A 19,119-nucleotide genomic window follows, 5' to 3' on the forward strand; every position below is an offset into this window, starting at 1 on the left:
TTGGCCAGGTATCCACATTTGAACCTGGTATTCCCGCCGAGACATAGCCCAATCCGCATCAGTCCCGGTACAGCGCCACCTGGTGGTATAAGTAGCGCTGTTGCTATGTTGTCCCCCAAACCCATACACAACACTATCTCTTTGTGCTTTAAATGGATTGTTCACTTAAATATTAAACAGTACATATTAACAAAAAATATATGATACAGCAGGTTCAAAACAATGTGCTGCCCTCTCTTGGCCACCTACCTCTGTCTTAAAGCAACTCTCCTCAAACTCTTGTTGAAAACTGGCAGAAGCATCCTTTGAAGATGATCCACTTTTCTTGTTGTACAAAAGAGGAAAATCTATGAAAGGACAATGAGTTGTTCAGTTAAAATGTGAGCATTTCTACTAAGTATGCTTAGTTTAAAGAAGAGAAAGCTAGCAGGAGACATAATAGCAGCCTTCTAAGACTTGAAGAGTTGTCAGAAGGATGAGATTATGGATTTATTCTTTATGGATCCCTAAATGAAATAGATGGCTGGAAGATTTACAAGAGATCCCATTCAAAAGAAGAAAGAATCTTCCACATGTGAGAATTGTTAAATAGTGGAACAGTCATGGATGCTTCATCACCAAGGTTTTAAGCAAAGAGTGAAAGTTTGTCTTGGAAAGGATGAGAATACCTGTCCTGGGCAATGGGTTGCTCTAGACGACCTCTAGTTCTTCTGGATTGAAAGGATTGAATGGTGACATCACCATTGCCTGTGTGATGCCCAATTGGGGGCTCCTTTCATGTTCCTATTAAGTTGCCCATGGAAGTGGTACCCATTTATTTACTTGTGATCATCCACTTTCAAACTGCTGGATTGGCAGGAGGTGGAATGTGTGGTGGGAGCTCACCCCTTCTGCGGCAGTAACTGGTTCTCAAACATGAGCCTGCCAATTGTCAACCCAGCATCCTAACCTTGTGAGTACTACGTTCCTGTAAGACCTCTGATGATTCTATGATGATGCCCTTCTGATCTGAAATGTGTAGCAGAGTGCATATTGGCTATGCATATTGCCTTTTAGGAGACATGGATATTTTGTGGACAAAAAGGTACTCTTTAAGAGGAAAAAAGGCCAGACTTTGTATTATCTCTGTACCTGTTTCTTTAAAATCCAACGACTAGGTAGCTACAGCCCCAACATGATGTCATATGCAGAGCATCCAGCTACAGTCTAATGGCTGGTCGAGATTATTCTCCCCTATTGTAAATCTACAACAGCCTGTCATGCAGGCATTTATACAGCTTCCTCTATATTCCTCTAACCCCGCCTTAAGAATTGTGGAGCAGAATTTTCACTGCTGGCCGACTTCCCACCAACCTTCAGATTTCTTCACAATGGAATTCAAGGCCAGGGAGCTCTTCTCTTTATTGACTGAATGGCTCAGCTCAGCTCCTGGTGGTGCCAATTAAGCTCAGCGGGGGACCCAAGCAGCAGCTGTCAAATACTTGTTGTCGTCCCCCCCTCCATGCACCAGTAATGGTGGAAATGTTTTGTTCGCTGCAACATGGGAAGCAAAGGACCCTTCACCCTTTCAATAGGAATTCTTGGCTCACATACTGTAGTATGATTTATACTTTTCTGTTACTGGAATAGTAAATGCCAAAAATATTTGTCCAGATTTGGATACATTCAATGCTCCTACTGCTTTTTAAGCAAGTGACATCATTTCAGCTGATGCCTGTTCAAATTATTTATCCACTCTTTTGTCTCTTTTTTTTTCTTGTGACATATTCGAAGAATATCCCCAGCTTCAGTATTCCAGGTGTCTTTAATACATTGAATACTTATTGGGAGAAGTCAAAAGATAATGGGGTTAAATATGATGAATATTGATCTGTCCATGTATCCCCATGCAAACTAGTATGTAACAGCAGGGTGTGCATCACTGATTCCATTTCCAAGTGTCTCCTGTGTTCTCCACCCATGAACATCATATAGTCTATGCAACATACCTAAATCTGAAATCTTTAAAGGTTTTCTGAGCTGAGGGTCAACACTTAGTGTATTGAGAGCCATATTACAAAAAAAAAATCAAGATAAAAACACAAGTAGGACCAGGAGAAAGCCAAACTTAGTTATCTGTATATTTAAATATAACTAAACTTACATATAGTGAATAGGCCATTTATTTAACAATTTACTTCTTTTTTGTGGGCTTTCAGGACAGTTCCCAAGTTCACCCCAATTTAAAGAGAATAATACAGATTGTATTTCTAAAAATTAAAAGAACAGGATTCAAATATTAAAACAAAGATGTATTTTGAAATTCTGGAAGTTAGCTGTTAAGATTTCTGGTTTTCACCCAGATAAAATATAATTGTTGAGGTGGGCAGAATACTTGAATTGTAGGTAATAATTCATTCCAGTAAATAGATTAGCTTGAACACGTTAACATTCAATACTTTCTTCTCACAAGCTTTTAGCTCCCTCTGGAGACGCCTCATCAAACACACAGGGGAAATTTTTAAAAAAATACAAAATGACAGCAGAATTAATAAGCAGCATTTTAAACACGGGCTTAATTGAGAAGAACAAATTTAAAATGAGGTGGCAGTAGTTTTGCCACCTGCCTAACTCTCCTTTGTGAAAGCATTAAGATTTTTGCAAACTGTTCGTTAACTGTTTGTGTGCTAATTGGACAACTAGGGCAAATCTGACTTTTTATATCTAAATGTAATACATAAAGGCATTGTTATTCAGGAATATGCTGCATATCAGAACATTTTGTATAATGACAGAGCAGGGCTCGCCTGCTAGAGTGAGACAGTGGCTTCTTATGGCAAACACTTGATGATCTTGGGGGGGTGATGAAGCAGGATAATAATTCAGAAATGGTGGCCACTTCTGGTATTGTACCATGTGACCTAGGAATAGAGTGGCATGCTTCCCTAACCTGAGCTCCGGAGGTCTTCAAAAAATAAGTGTGCAATGAATGCCCAGGGGTGAGGGATGGTGAGACTTGGTGGGGTGGAAAGCAGGCACAGGGTACCTCAGGGGACACGGCCTGTGCTAGGCCACCTAGGGCTTCCCCTGGAGCCGCTGAGGCACCCAGTGTTGTGACTCAGGGCCAGCCTGTGGGTCCGACAGCCGGCTCCGATGTATCGGATGACTCAGATGAGGGGGAGGAGGGAAACATACCGGCTGATGATGGTTTGGAGGCTTTGCAGAGCCCTCAGCCGGGGACCTCTTCTCAGCTGCGTGAGCCCGAGAGTGCGGAGGAAGATGACCCACAGCTGGCCCTGTTCAAGGACGCCCGACGCAGGAGGCAATCGAGCAGGAACAAAGAAAGAAAGACTGCGGGACTCCTCGGGAGGAGGCACAGGGAGACCACGCCCTGAGCTCTCTATAAAAGGAGTGTTTGGGGAGGGGCTGGTTGCTGAAAGCAACTTTTCCGCTTGAGAAGACAAGCTCTAGTGTTTTTGTTAACTGCGTAATAAATCTTGGCAGATGCCTTTTAGCCTTGGACGCTCTCCAGTCTCTTCTTTCTGAATAGGGGTTTGCCTTATTACAAGGCCAGAAGAGGGCTGGTTCAGAACAGTTTGCTTTCAGCCACCCACCCCTTATTACTACGATGGAGCAGCTTCTTGCCGAGAATGCCCAGCTCACCCAGCAACTCACTTTGCTGGCAGCTCAGGTGGCTCAACTGCAAGCTCAGGTACATGCTGCACCCCCACCCAGGAGGAAATGTCAGATAGCTATGCCGGATAAATTTGCTGGTAATCCAGAACTGTTTCCTGCCTTCCTGGGACAATGCCAGCTTTTTATCAGTGTGAGAGCAGCTGATTTCCCCACTGACCGAGATAAGGTGGGATTCGTGTTGAGCCTTCTGTCGGGAGATGCAGCTCGTTGGGGCACGCCTCTGTTGGCACAGCCTAGCCCTTTGTTGGATAACTTTGGGGGGGTTTTGTGACCATATGCGCCTCATGTACGAGGACCCGATTAAGGCGCAGACTGCCACCCGACGCCTGAAAGCTTTGAGGCAGGGTCAGCGCCCTCTACAGGCCTATATCAGCGATTTCCGGCTGCTTAGCCAGGATTCCGCCTGGAATGAGGCTGCGCTCGTGGATGCCTTTCAGGATGGCTTGTCAGAGGCGATGTTGGATGAGCTGGCCCGCGTGGACATTCCCTCAGATCTGAATGGGCTGATCCATCTTTGTCTGCGGATCGATGCCCGGCTGCAGCAGCGAATGAGTCGCCGTGCCACCCCACAGACCCCTGCCGCCCCTGTTGTGCGTGAGCTTCCAGTCCAGAGGGAGGAGCCAATGGAGCTGGGTGCCGCCAGGTCCCGTCTATCGGTGACGGAAATGGACAGACGACGATCGGAGGGGTTGTGTTTTTACTGTGGGGACCCTGGACATTTGGCTGCTTCTTGTCCAAAGAAGCGTCAGCGGGCATCAGTGACCAAGCCGGCCCCGAGAAAGTCCCCTGCTTTGCTGTCGGGAAACGGCCCGAGCCCGATCTAGACGGTGTGATAGATCGGACGACCCACCATGACCACGCCGAGCGACGCCATTCCGATGGTGCCTGTGAACCTCCACGGCATTTGATTTTGGAGGCACGACTGATCCTTCCTGGCAAGCCAGAGGGGATTCCGGTCCATGCCTTAATTGACTCTGGGGCTACCACTAACTTTATGGACTCGGCCTTCGGGCCAAATGGGCTGTTCCTCAGTGTCCGGTGGATCCGCCCATGCTAGTGGAGACTATTGATGGTCGAGTGCTCCTGTCCGGGCCTATTACGGCCGCCACGCAACCAGTGAGTATGGCTATCAGTTCCCATGTGGAGGCCATTCAGTTCTACATCACTTCGGATCTGCACTTCCCCGTGGTCCTGGGACTGGCGTGGCTCCGGGCGCATGATCCACAGATCTATTGGTCTCAGAACTTAGTCACCTTCCCAAGTTTGCAGTGCGTGGACCACACCCGCCATATCTGTGCCGGCCAGGTGGAGGGCTCCTCAGGAGTTTCTTTGCCTCCCGAACTGTCCGACTTTGCTGATGTGTTCAGCGAGTCAGAGGCGGACCAATTACCCCCGCACAGGCCCTACGACTGCTCCATTGATCTAGTCCCTGATGCGCCTCTCCCAGTGGGGCGTTTGTATTCCATGTCGGAGCCCGAGTTGGCTGCATTGCGGGACTTCTTGACAAAGAATTTGGCTCGTGGTTTCATCCGGCCCTCGTCCTCGCCAGTGTCTGCGCCCGTGCTCTTCGTCAAAAAGAAGTCGGGCGAGTTACGGCTCTGCTGTGACTACCGGAAACTCAACGCCATCACGGTGCGTAACCGCTACCCGCTGCCCCTCATCCCCGAGCTCTTGGACCGACTCCGGGAGGCTAAGATCTTCACGAAACTGGACCTGCGTGGAGCTTACAACCTCGTCAGGGTTCGGCCGGGTGATGAGTGGAAGACGGCGTTTGGTACTCGCTATGGACATTTCGAGTACACGGTGATGCCGTTTGGCCTGACCAACGCCCCCGCTGTGTTTCAGCATTTTATGAACGACATCTTTCGGGATCTGTTGGACCAGTTTGTCGTGATTTACCTGGACGACATCCTGATTTACTCCCCGTCGCGTGAAGCGCATCATCAGCATCTCCGTCAGGTCCTGCAGCGCCTCCGGAAACATCGGCTGTTTGCCAAGTTGGAGAAGTGCCAGTTTTACCAGGTGACCATCGATTTCTTGGGTCACCGCATTTCTCCTGAGGGCATCGCCATGGAACCGAGTAAAGTTGAGTCGTTGCAGAGTTGGCAACCCCCACGTCGCGTGAAGGATGTTCAGCGACTTCTTGGATTTGCCAACTACTATCGAACATTCATTCCTGGCTTTGCTGCCCTGACAGCCCCCCTTACCCGGCTCCTGCAGAAGAAGACTCGGTTCCAGTGGAACGCCCCCGAACAACAGGCGTTCCAAGCTTTGAAGGACGCCTTCATGAAGGAGCCCATCTTGAAGCATCCTGACCCGCAACGGCCGTTTGTCGTGGAGGCGGACGCCTCCGACATTGCCATTGGGGCCGTGTTACTCCAGGCAGCGACGCCCAACGGTACCCTTTTCCCTTGCGCGTATCACTCTCGGAAATTGAACCCCTCGGAGCGCAACTATACCATCTGGGAGAAGGAGCTGTTGGCCATCAAGGCGGCGTTCGAGGCTTGGAGGCATCATCTGGAGGGGGCGCGGCATCAAATCGAGGTCCGGACGGACCACAAGAATCTGGAAAGCCTGCAGACCGCTCGGAATTTGAACCAACGCCAGATCCGGTGGTCCCTCTTCTTTGCGAGGTTTGACTTCCGGGTGCGGTACATACCAAGCGGGCACAACCAGAGAGCGGATGCTCTGTCCAGGAAGCCCGAGTACACCCGAGTGGAAGACAAGCTTCCGCCCAGGACAGTGATCCCTGTCGAGTCTTTTGCTGCGGTGCGGGAGCCGGTGGATATACGGGCTCGGATCCGGGAGGCGCAGCAGCAGGAGGCGTGGGTGGCTCAGCGGAAGGAAGAGGTGGGGCCAGATTCGCCTTGGTCGGTCACGGATGGACTCCTGTATTATCGTGACCAGCTCTATGTTCCAGGAGGGCCACTCAGGGGACTCGTCCTCAGCCAATGTCATGATAACCCGGCTGCGGGGCATTTTGGCCTGTTCAAGACTCTGAACCTGGTCTCCCGTACCTTCTGGTGGCCCCGAGTCCGACACGATGTCCAGTCTTATGTCACCTCCTGCGTCCCATGCAGGCAGGCCAAGTCAGCGACAGGGGCCCCGCCTGGTTTACTGCAGCCTTTGCCAACGCCCAAGAGACCCTGGGGGGCTGTGTCCATGGACTTTCTGACAGATCTACCCCCATCCTCCGGCTTCACGACAGTGTTTGTGGTGGTGGACATGTTGACCAAGATGGCGCACTTCATCCCCTGTCGCGGCTTACCGTCAGCTCGCGCCACTAGTCGCATGTTCATCCAACAGGTGTTCCGGCTGCACGGCCTTCCCGATAGGGTCGTCTCCGATAGGGGGGCCCAGTTTACAGCCCGCTTCTGGCAGGAGTTGATGCGGGCGTTGGACATTAAGGTTTGCCTCTCGTCCGCGCATCATCCTCAGACCGACGGGGGTACCGAGAAGGTCATCGGCATCTTAGAGCAGTATCTGCGCTGCTATGTTAACCTGCAGCAGGACAATTGGGTGGACTATTTGGCCATAGCCGAGTTTGCCTTTAACAACTCGCAGCACACCTCCACGCAGATGACACCGTTCTTGGCCAACGTGGGTTATCACCCCAGGTTTTTCCCCCTTTCTCCCGTGGACTCACCGGAGCCGGCAGCGAACGAATTCATGGCGGAATTACAGGCGATCCATCGGTTGGTGCGACGGCAGCTGGAGAAGGCCAAGGCCGACTACAAGAGGTTCGCCGATCGGTCGAGAAGGGATACGCCTCCATTATCGGTGGGGGATCGGGTCTGGCTGTCCACCAGGAACCTACCATCCACTCGGCCGGCGAGGAAGCTGGACCACCGTTACCTTGGACCGTTCCCAGTCGAGGCCGTCATCAACCCGGTCGCCTATCGTTTAACTCTGCCACGTTCCCTGCGCGTGCACCCCGTTTTCCATCGGTCCTTGTTGGTCCCCGAACAACCGGCTTGTCCACTTCGCCAAGCGGAACCTCCCCCATCAGGACCTGGTGATGGCGACAGCACCCCCGAGTACGAGGTCGCCAGCATCAGGGATTCCCGCTGGCTGAAAGGTCGCTTCCAGTACCTGATTGAGTGGAAAGGGTACGGGCCGGAGGACTTCACATGGGAAGACGCGACTGCCGTTCATGCCCCTGCGTTGGTGACTGCTTTTCACGAACAGTTCCCATCCCGACCGCATCCAGATCGGCAGACCCGGGGGAAGGGCCCTGCGGTGCGGGATAGTGTTGTGACTCAGGGCCAGCCTGTGGGTCCGACAGCCGGCTCCGATGTATCGGATGACTCAGATGAGGGGGAGGAGGGAAACGAACCGGCTGATGATGGTTTGGAGGCTTTGCAGAGCCCTCAGCCGGGGACCTCTTCTCAGCTGCGTGAGCCCGAGAGTGCGGAGGAAGATGACCCACAGCTGGCCCTGTTCAAGGACGCCCGACGCAGGAGGCAGTCGAGCAGGAACAAACAAAGAAAGACTGCGGGACTCCTCGGGAGGAGGCACAGGGAGACCACGCCCTGAGCTCTCTATAAAAGGAGTGTTTGGGGAGGGGCTGGTTGCTGAAAGCAACTTTTCCGCTTGAGAAGACAAGCTCTAGTGTTTTTGTTAACTGCGTAATAAATCTTGGCAGATGCCTTTTAGCCTTGGACGCTCTCCAGTCTCTTCTTTCTGAATAGGGGTTTGCCTTATTACAAGGCCAGAAGAGGGCTGGTTCAGAACACCCATGCTCCACTTAATGACCTGCAGATTTGTTTAACAATGTGATCAGCTGTTAATGACTTCCTTCACTTAGTTGCTGTCACAACTTCCAAGTGTAATAAGTCACGGATTATCTGCACTAGGCTGCCTAAGCTAGGTTGCTTTTCAGATACAGAGATAGATATTCCTCTCATTGCCAGTCTCAAAGATCCAACGACCAGTCCAGAAGCTTCTACACCATTCTGCAGAAGGGGAAATAGGCAATAGCTTCACCTCAAGCAACAATATGTTTTGTTTTTGTTTTTTTTAATCCCATTTATATCCCACCCTTCTCCGAAGACTCAGGGCGGCTTACAATTTAAAGCACAAACCAATGTGCTTAGCAATAGCCTTCATTCTATGTATATGCCTGCTTATTAGGGCTTTCCCCCCCAAGCAGCATTATTACAAAGTCAGCTTAATTGCCCCCAACAATCTGGGTCCTCATTTTACCTACCTCGGAAGGATGGAAGGCTGAGTCGACCTTGAGCCTGGTGGGATGTGAACCTGCACTAATTGCAGGCAGCTGGTGTTACTTAAGGAGGCATTAGCCCACTGCTCCACCAAGGTTTCCAGTCAGCCTCTTCTGAGAGGCCTGAGATACCAAAGATTATGGAGTCTCAGCACTAAGAATGGAACTCAAAAGAGCTGAAAGGGATCAGGCTGCAAAGCAGGTGATTTGCAGGCCAGGTGGACCAAGCTGTGTTCTTGGAAGGAAAATGAAGAAATCTCCTATCTGAGGGTAATGTAAATGAATCTACAATATACTTTAAATGTAAAGATACATTCACATTTTTCCCCAGCACTGTGAATGGGCTCAAATGCTTGCTTTGTTGATTGAGGCTTGGGAACAGCTGAAAATGAAAGTATTTATAATATATAAAAAAATCTGTTGGTCCTGGTTTCTTCAATAAAGCTTTTACATTCTTCTTGCTAGGTTAGATTTGTGACCAATTATTAACAATACACTTAAAAGAGGAAGAGAAATAATGCAAATTAAAATGCAGGAAAATCCATGTTAGTTATTCAGTGCAACAATACTACAAAACTCATATTACAAATATCACAAAATCCATCCTATGTGGCCCTCATACCTTTGAAATTCTAAAGAGGGAAAACTGTTTTACGAATAGTCAACAGAAACAGGGAAGCAAAATATTTTTTTAAAAAAGGATTCAGTGGCTTTCCCACATCTTCTCTTATATCAAAGCAATTTCCTTAAAAGTAATCATAACCAAGTCATGAGACTAGGTGGACATTACAGGTAGTTCTCGACTTACAAACCTTCTTTTAGCGACTGAAGTTACAACGGCACTGAAAAAAGTTTACTTGCAACTTGTATGACTGTTGTAGCCATGGTCATGTGAACAAAATTTGGGTGTTTGGCAACCGTATCTATTTACGACAGTTGCAGAATCCCAGGTGATCACCATTTGTGATCTTCCCAGCTGAATCCCAACAAGCACACTCAATGGGGGAAGCTGGGTTCAGTTAACAACTTGTGTGATTCACTGAATACTTGAAGTGATTGGCTTAACTTCCGTAGCACAAAGGTTGTAAAATTGGCATAAGTGAAGGTTGAACATAAATGAAGTTGTTTATGGAAGAATGTAGCTAAATGAGTAATTGCATTAGATGATTTAGTCAGGTTATATCTTACTGGACTGAATTTTCTTTTTCCAGTTCTGGTATTTTTTTGATGAAGAAGAGTCACGAAGACTGTAGGCTCGTTGTAAAGCTAAAGGGGAAAGATAGGAAAAAAGGCATTTGTTAAAACACAGGAAGTTCCAAACCTTAACAGTAAGCACAATAAGATTTTAAATTTGAATTTGTTTTTCTTGGATATCTGTTTTGAAGTTATTCTATAACTGGAGAGTAAAATTTGACATCCTATCCCTCCTTATCATCCATATTTGACAAAAACTGTTGCAGTTCATAGCAATAAAAAAGTCAGATATCTTCACAGAACAGTTCGCTCAAGAAGTTTATATTTCAAGTAGAAGAGTTCAACACTTACAATTTTTCCAAGGCAATGACACCTAACGATTTCAAGTGGGCTGATAAATATTTAAATATAGGCCACTAGATGGCACCGTTCTCCAATCTGTTTTTCACTTAGAAAGGGCATGCATGGCTCAGCTGTTTTAACTGTCAATTTATTCCATTTTTGCAGAATGTTATAGCACAAGAACTCAGTTATGCCCAACCATTTCTATATCTCCATTGTTTCTCTTGTCTGCAGTTGTTTTTTCCACTCCAAAATAAGGGAGAAAATGAAACATTTGTTTTTCATTGGTGAAGTTACATCATCCTCACAACTGACTTCAGGGAAAAAGTTAATCCTGTTGATCAAGCAAACAATGACGGTGCGAAACACAGCAATGTGGGAGATAGAAAGCGAAGGATAAGGGAGGCCCCCAAAGGGGAAAGTATGTTATGTACCAGGGAACCTTATGGATCACTTTGGAAAAAAGCAGTGTGGAAGCTGAAGAGGTGGGGGGATTATGACACTCTCTCTCTCTCTCTCTCTCTCTCTCTCTCTCTCTCTCTCTCTGTGTGTGTGTGTGTGTAAAACACAATGTGTAAGAGAGGGAAGATATATGGCAGTTACTCCATGGGAGTGACTTCAGTTAGATACTTTGCATTTCATTGCTGTGCATTTCCAAAGCTTTCCTTTAAAAAGAGAAATTTAATTTGTATAGATTCTTGGCTGCAGTATGGGTTGTCCTCAACTTACAACAGTTCGCTTAGTGACCGAAGTTGTAACGGCCCTGAAAAAAGTGACTCATGACCATTTTTCAACTTCTACAACTTTCTGACAAGCAAAGTCAATGGAGAAACCAGATTCACTTAACAACCAGGTTACTAGTTTAACAACTTCAGTGACTGAGTTAACAAATGTGGCAAGAAAAGTCATAAAATGGGGCAAAACCCACTTAACAAATTTCTCACTCAGCAACATACATTTTGGGCTCAACTGTGGTCTAAGTCAAGGACTACCTGTACTAGGATTAAAAGAAGAGGGCATTAAAATATATTTGCTACGATATCTATTGAAATATATAAACCATAGATTTAATCAAGCTATGGTTTTCCAGTTGTACTGATTGTGGAATGGTCAGAACAAACAATCAATTTCTTCTCCCTGAGCAAGTCCACATTGCAGGAAACTCTTTTGAGAAGCCTGTAGCTGCAGAGAGCAGGTCAAGTTAAAAAGGCCAGGGAACTTGAAACAAAATAAAGTTCTATTATTTGAGAAAGCATGTAACAAAAGTTGGATGCATGGAAAGCATTCCTTTTCAGAGTTCCATCAGTATTATTTTATATAATGGTACATTTTATAAATATATCAACTCGGTTGTCTGCATTATTGTTACATTGGATTCAGTGGTTAAGAGGTATTTTACAATGCTATTCTGCATAAAAATTCATGCCCTGGAGTCTACCTTTGGCTTAATTATCCAATGCTAAGGTGAATCGAGCGATGATGGGTAAGAAGTACTTGAGAAAACAGAGAACCCAGCATCCACAAGTGAATTTGTTTAATTCAACTGCATTTTTTTTCTTTTCCGACCCTGTAATCCAGGGGTGTCAAACTCAATTTCATTGAGGGCCGCATCAGCATTGCAGTTGCCCTCAGGGGGCCGGGTGGGTATGGCCAGGGTGGGCGTGGCCTACTGGGTGGGCGTGGCTAGAGTGTGTGTGGACTACTGGGTGGGCATGGCTAGCTCTACATCATTTGCATCAAGGGTGCCTTTGGGGGCCTGGGCAGGAGTGGGACTGATCTGAGGGTCTCTGGGCCAGGGCCAAGGCAGTGGGGGCCATTCCCTCACTTTTTCGAGGATGGCTTCGCGGGCCACATGAAACCACTTCGCGGGCCAGATCCAGCCCCCGGGCCTTGTGTTTGACATGTCTGCTGTAATCCCTTGATTGGGGATGGAGTCAGGGTGACTGAATGGAGCTGAGCATTTAGTGGTCGGATGCCCTTCCTGGTGCGTACGCAGAGTTCACAGCAGATATTTTCTCTTTGCACCCTGATAAAAAAAACAACCATGTGTCTCTACCCAGGATTGCATTCTCAACCTTCCCAGTGGGAGGTGAGTGTCTTCAACTCTAGGCCTCTGTGCTGCTCAATTCAACTGCATTCACCTCTTCTGAACCTCACAACACTTAATCAATGGGCACGTCTTGGGTTGTTTCAGTGGCTTTTGGTGAAATCAGGGAGATGTAGTGCTTATAGAAACTTACCATTAGCAGCTTTGGATTTTTCAAGGCAATCATTTCCCTTCTCCAAATTTGTGGTAAACAGTGGAGATCTTTTTGAAGACGGGAGGCAATTCCAAATGGGCTCAGGCAATGACAGCATCTCTTCTGAGGATGCGGAAATGGCTGAATTGCCAGAAAGATCACATTCCAGTTCTGAGCTAGGAATCCAAGGGTAGAGAAATCTGGTTGTCTTAAACACGGCCAGCATGTGGTACAAAACGACTAATCAATCATTCACATAGGTACAAGTATCTTTCCCTCACTTATGTAATAAGCATCGTTGGTGGACTTTGCTACATTTTTTTTCTTTTGACAGGTGTTCTATTTCTGGACATGTGCCCTCCAGATGTGTTGGATTACAACCACCATAACTCTCAGCCAACAAAAATGAAAGAAAATAACACCTCCTCAGGTCACATTACTGAAAGCCTATCAAGCTCTTGACAGTTCTTCAAAAAGAAAGAACTGCTAGTGGTGGAACTGGAAGGACAAACGTTGAGGAAACTCAGTGCAAAAGAAACCAAGAAATATATACTGTATATTTGTATTGTACAAGCTGCTTTCTTGTAAACTTCAATAGCTGTTACATACTGTAATTTTTACTGTTCTCGTCAAAACGAATCTGGATTTAATCCCCCACCCCACCCTGCATTACTCAGACTGTGTGGGATGCAAAGATTTCCTGCCAGTGAATCATATGCCCACAAAAGCTTCGTGTAAGCTGCAGGACTTCAGTGTTCCTGGTTCATCATTCTTCCTTCTCGTATTTCTATTTACTCTGACAAGTGAGTTCTATCATTTCTGGCTCTGGCTCATTCAAGGTAGTAAATTTGCATCAGTAACCAATACCTGCTTCCATCACTGGTTACTAGGACTTGGACTGCCAGAGGTTTCTCTTCTTCTGGGGTAAATCTGACCAATGTCCATTCAGAAGAGGGCAAGGAGCTTCTCAAATCAAGATGGGGAATATTCTTGCACTTCTTTGGAGAGATGGATTCATCTACTGGACCGTTGTAATACTCTAGGGGGAAAAAACGAACATGAAAACTTGCCCCATGTCAATTTAGAACAATAACATGGTTCATTCAGGATGCCTATAGTGTGGAAAAGTCAAGCCAACCCATCCTTTAAACACAGTTTATCTATCTATATATGAAGATATGCTCAAAATTAACTTCTATGTCCATTGTTCAAAAATATCCTTCCTTCAATATGAAGGATGTATATGTCCAACGATAAATATTTTGCTGGAGCAACTGGAGAAAAATAGCTGTCCTCACTTTTCTTTGATTTTCTCATGTAGCAGAAAACTGAAAGGTAACAACCAGTAGACAACCTATGCCTGAATTGGGGCCCTGGGTCCTGCTGCTTTTGCATTGTGCTTTGCACGCGTGGGTTCGTATCCCACCTTTGTCGCTACTATTGTGTAGTGGATTCTTGGAGAACAGGAAGGACGCCAGGCAATGAATACAGCACATGTTCTTTATTGAAGGGTAGACTACACTTTGGCCACCTAATGAGAAGGAAGTACTCACTGGAGAAGAGCCTAATGCTGGGAAAGATTGAGGGCAATAGAAGAAGGGGATGACAGAGAATGAGGTGGCTGGATGGAGTCACTGAAGCAGTAGGCGTGAGCTTAAATGGACTCCAGAAGATGGTAGAGGACAGGAAGGCCTGGAGGAACGTCCATAGGGTCGCGATGGGTCGGACACGACTTTGCAGCTAACAACAACAAGAAGAAGACTGGACTGGGGAATAGGGGTTACCTGTGCCCTATTTGTACCTGTCCAGGTACTCTTCCAGCCAATAGATTTAAACCTGGCTTTCCTGCCGAGAGTCCAGGTACACTTCCAGCCAATAGATTTAAACCTGGCTTTCCCGCCGAAATGCTGCTCCCAGCCGCAGCAGTTTCGGCCCAGCGCCACCTGGTGGTATCGGTGGAGCCATTGCTTGCAGTGTTATTAAACCCCATACATAACAGGAACAATGACCAAACATTCCATTCTTCCTGACTGTAGCCTTGTCTAACGTTCTCCACTTGAGCTGCTTCTGTTACCAGGACCTGTAGGATTATCTGCTTCAAACAGACTCTATCTGTCCAGTTTGCATATTCTGCGTGTGGATGCTGAGGGTTTCCCCCCTGCAAATTTGTGGAGGAAGAACCAGAAATCAGTACTTCTCCCTTATGGTCCTTAAACTCAGGAACAGCTTTCTTCTGAAATGTTTCATATATCTTCCCTCCCAGTATTTAAAAAGTTAGTAAAAACACAACTATTTAGAAGAGCCTTCAATAGCATGTTCAGTTGGGAGATACCCAATGCAATTATTAACTAATTGCTTAATTATGAGATACCCAATAACAAGATTAATTTTAATTATGAGTATTTTTACACTTTCATTATGTTGTATTTTGAAAGTTTATGATGTAAGACTCAAAGAGACCCTTGGGATTGTGGTGATACAAAAACAAACAAACAAACCAGGTCTCTCACCTAAAGACATACCCCTTGTTTCACACAGATCTGACTCTAGTTTCTTTTCTGGTTCTCCCATCAACTTTTCTAAGAAAAGAACCAGAAATAGAACTTGGCTCTGGAAGGCTGTCTCTGAACCAGAGGAGTTCACCATAAAAACAGTTTAAGTTCAGAAGTTGCATTGGCCATGAATTTCCACTCCCTGCAGTCAAAAAGGTCGACATGCATGGCCATCTCTTGTCCCTGATGGGAACAACAGGGATCAGGATGGATGGATGGCACTGGTCCAGATTCAGTTCAGCTTCACATTTTGAGAGAAACTACTAGCAATCTTACAAGATGTAATCTTACAAGCCTCCACTGAGATTTTTATGCCCAGTCAACACTCTAGCATACAATTCATGGATACATTAATTTTTTTAAAAAAAATGAACCACATCTAGCAACTTCTCATGAAGCAACACCAACCTATGTTTGAGTGCTTCATCATTGGATGTGTTGGTGCCTATAGCAGCAGCTTCCCTTCATTTTCACCCTAATACCAGCAGTCCATAATGAATAGCAATTAAACTTATACACCACTTCATAGTGCTTTTCAGTCCTCTCTAAGCAGTTAACAGAGTCAGCAACAATCTGGGTGCTCATTTTACTGACCTCGGAAGGATGGAAGGATGAGTTAACCTTGAGCCAGTGAGGATCAAACCTCTGGCAGTGAGCAGAGTCAGCCTGCAATACTGCATTCTAACCACTGTGGCACCATGGCACTTAGAAGTAGAGATGTGAAGTAGGTACTTACTCCTTACTCCTTGACTGGATTAAGTACCTTAGATGAAGGATTGTAAACATGTGATGACCTAGAAACTGACAGTCTATGAGGTCTGGTCCTCCTTAGGCATAGAACCCCAGCTGAACTCAAATTACAAAGTTATTGTTGTGGGGGAAATAGCGCAAAGAACTCTGCTGCCCTATTGAGAATGGAGCATGGGAGGTTCCAATAGTCAGGGGCTATCAGATGGAGAGGCCCCCAAATGCCAGCTTTTCCACCAGCTGAATGTCTGGTTATCTAAAGTTATCACTTGCATGATAGCACGTGTTACATCTCATCTTTTTGAGACGTATGCTCTATGCCAGTGATGGCGAACCTTTTAGAGACCAAGTGCCCAAACTGCAACCCAAAACCCACTTACGTATCGTCAGGTGCTGGGTGGCCGTGGCCCATTGGGTGGGCATGGCTGAGGTGGTAATAGCAGACTGGGTGGGACTAAAAAGTTCAATCAATCAATTCCAACTTTACAAGATCTTTTTTCCCCGTGGGAGGTTGAAATTGATTGATTGATTGAACCTTTGGGGGTTTTTTTGCACACGGCGGCGGAGACCTAAAGCGAAAAGGTTTTATAAAACCCAGCTGAAGGCCTAGGACTGGGGCGACAGCGCGCATGCCCACAGAGAGGGCCATAGATTCGCCACCACAGCCCTATGCCAACTGATGCCTCTTTGACCCATTGCAAGGAAAAGAGCTGCCTCGCCACTACAGTACAGTATCTGATGCTGCCAGAAAAGGAAAAGATACTAGAAAAAGCCTAAACAGCTACTTGAATATCCTTGACATTGAAGGATGCTGAAGTTCCTTATGTCCCATCCCTGCAATTGTGCCTGCAGTGGTGGCAGAAGGCATGGCAGGGGTCTGGTCCTTTTGAAGGGCTCCTATACTTGCTCTTGCTCCTTTGATAGTCTGCTGCTCTGCCTGGATCTTCACAACCATCACATGCCACAAATTAAAATTTAGGAAAAAGCAGTTCATCCTGACCCTTGCCTTTAGCCCTACAGTGTTGCCAAGGGGAGGGACTTTATTGCCTGATACATCCACACCTTGAATTTTGCATGAATTAATAACTAAAACCTTTGATGGTAATAATCAACCCTGAGGGCCTCTAACTGCTTTGTGGCTTTAGAGATTCTCCATGGATATGTTTCCCTCTGGAGATTTGGTACTGCTTACACAAAACCACTTGCCAAGTGTCCAAAACATGCCAAGAATGACCATTGCTGCAATGTGCTACGCAACATTTTATTTTCTGTAAAACAGTTTTAAGCAAAACAAAAAGCAATTGTCTTGCAGTCTTCTTGAGTAACTTTCCTATTAGTCAGACTTTGGGGGCTTTTTAACAGAAGAAAAATGTAGAGGATCACACAATTAGATGAGTTTATTTCCACTGAAATCAGTGGAACTAAAATGGCATTAAGTCCAAATTCTTCAATTTACTCTTCCTTCAGCACGTTTATTCAGGGTTTTCTGCACCTTAAAGCAGACTAACTAGTAGAATCTCTGCATGGAATTGTATGTCAGTTCCAGAAGCTCTCTTTTATTTCAGGGACAACTTTTTTTCAACCAAAATATGATTTCCACACGTTTGAAAGTTTAAGTATGAAATACCAAAAAAAATATCAAGGAAATCCTATAATCATAAATATCTATAATTTATTCCATGTTGGTGATTATATGGAAGTGATTTACCATAGCCTCCTTCCAGAAAGGGTTTCCCCCCCCCCTATATTCCAGTCTACTCTTAGTCCTAGGATTTCTTGATTGTCTCCCATCCAGTTACTTGCCAGCATAACAATCCTTAGCTTTATGAGAGCAATCGAGGCCAGTTAAATGGCTAAATTTTAATTACTGGGAAGCCTGATTTGAGAGATCGTGATCAGCATATACCCAGCTTTAGAAGGCCAGTTAGAAACCTTTCTGCTCTCTGAAGACAAGCTGGGGGTAACAAAATGATGAGCTTTTTTAAAGCAAGGAATTTCCAGAGGGTAATGCCTCATCTCTATTTCCCAGGTAAGCTGGTTTGTTTAAAAACCTCAAATTCCTTCTCATCTGCAAATATATTATTCTGGTTGTGTTTTGTTTTGTTTTTACTTTTTAATAGTTTTTGTCAGAATCCATTTATATCACATTTCATAATTGTATAGGTAGAACAACGTGCTATTTCTGGGGATTCTGCCATCTCTCCGAGGGGGGGGGAGAGGATGGTTACTAAAGCGATTTTCAAACAACAGGGGATGTTTTACTGGGGAAGGGAGGGGGGACGGACAGGTCTGGATTGTATCTTCATTTACAACTGAAAAGGAAAGCAATAACCATAAAACCAAGGAGAGTTCCCTTTCCCATGGAAGGACCTGACACCTAGCAACTGACGACAGCCTGACCAAATGGATGAGGGGAGGGGCTGGAATGGGAATGGTTTATATAGGATTGAAATGTAACTTTTCTCAGATTCCGTCTTGTATTCCCACAATCGATTCCATCCTAGTAAACATTTTCCTTTTGGACTAACTTGCATCCAAGAGTTCTTATTTCCTAAGATGTGGATTGAGGTGGGTCCTGACAGTAGACGGAATCTGCTTTAAGAGTCAACCTGGAAGGGAAAACCTTACCGGGGGACTTTGCAACAAATAAAATGTCTGGCGACGAAGCAAGAGAGGAGGGAAGCCCCATGGAGGGGGAGTCTTCCCCCCAAATGGAATCCCAGAGACAATGGGAAGCTGAAGCAGCATATTCCCCCGGGGAAGAAGCGGTGGAGCAGTACGACCGAAAACCCCGGTGGTCGATGGGCGTTGGAAGGAAAAGTGAGTGGGAAAAGGCTTCGGGAGAAACGACCCTGAGGCGTAGTAACCACCAACCGGAATGGAGGCAAGAGATGGAGAGTTCCCTGCACGCCAGCGAGGAGGAGCGGATCCTGGAAAAGGCCATTGATCTGATGAAAGCAACCCTGAGTTCACTGAGGGAGGAGAGAGCTGAAAATCGCAACCGAGGCAGCGCCTGGGGACGCAACTGGAAAGGTAACGGAGGGGATCCAACACCTGAAACCCCAGGGCCATCCAATGGAACAGAAATTGCTGCCTCAGCAGTACCCCCCCCCCAGAACCACAGATGGGGACCAGGATGAGGAGC

General features: G+C 46.3%; 1 protein-coding gene across 1 annotated transcript in view; it reads right to left on the minus strand.

Moving 5' to 3' along the window:
- LOC308669090 (F-actin-monooxygenase MICAL2-like) overlaps window positions 1-16,929 on the minus strand; it is a gene marked incomplete at its 5' end in the record, with an annotated part of 54,193 nt that extends 37,264 nt beyond the window's left edge. Inside the window, 6 exons of the mRNA XM_081329580.1 lie at window positions 250-347; window positions 10,088-10,165; window positions 12,676-12,851; window positions 13,543-13,714; window positions 15,186-15,254; window positions 16,821-16,929. Of these exons, the coding sequence (XP_081185706.1) occupies window positions 250-347; window positions 10,088-10,165; window positions 12,676-12,851; window positions 13,543-13,714; window positions 15,186-15,254; window positions 16,821-16,929 (702 nt within the window). The remainder of the gene's footprint in view (window positions 1-249; window positions 348-10,087; window positions 10,166-12,675; window positions 12,852-13,542; window positions 13,715-15,185; window positions 15,255-16,820) is intronic.
- Window positions 16,930-19,119: the final 2,190 nt, after the last annotated feature.

This window comes from Vipera berus (assembly GCF_964194415.1).
Source record: "Vipera berus genome assembly, chromosome: 1".
In the NCBI taxonomy this organism is placed as follows: Eukaryota; Metazoa; Chordata; class Lepidosauria; order Squamata; family Viperidae; genus Vipera; species Vipera berus.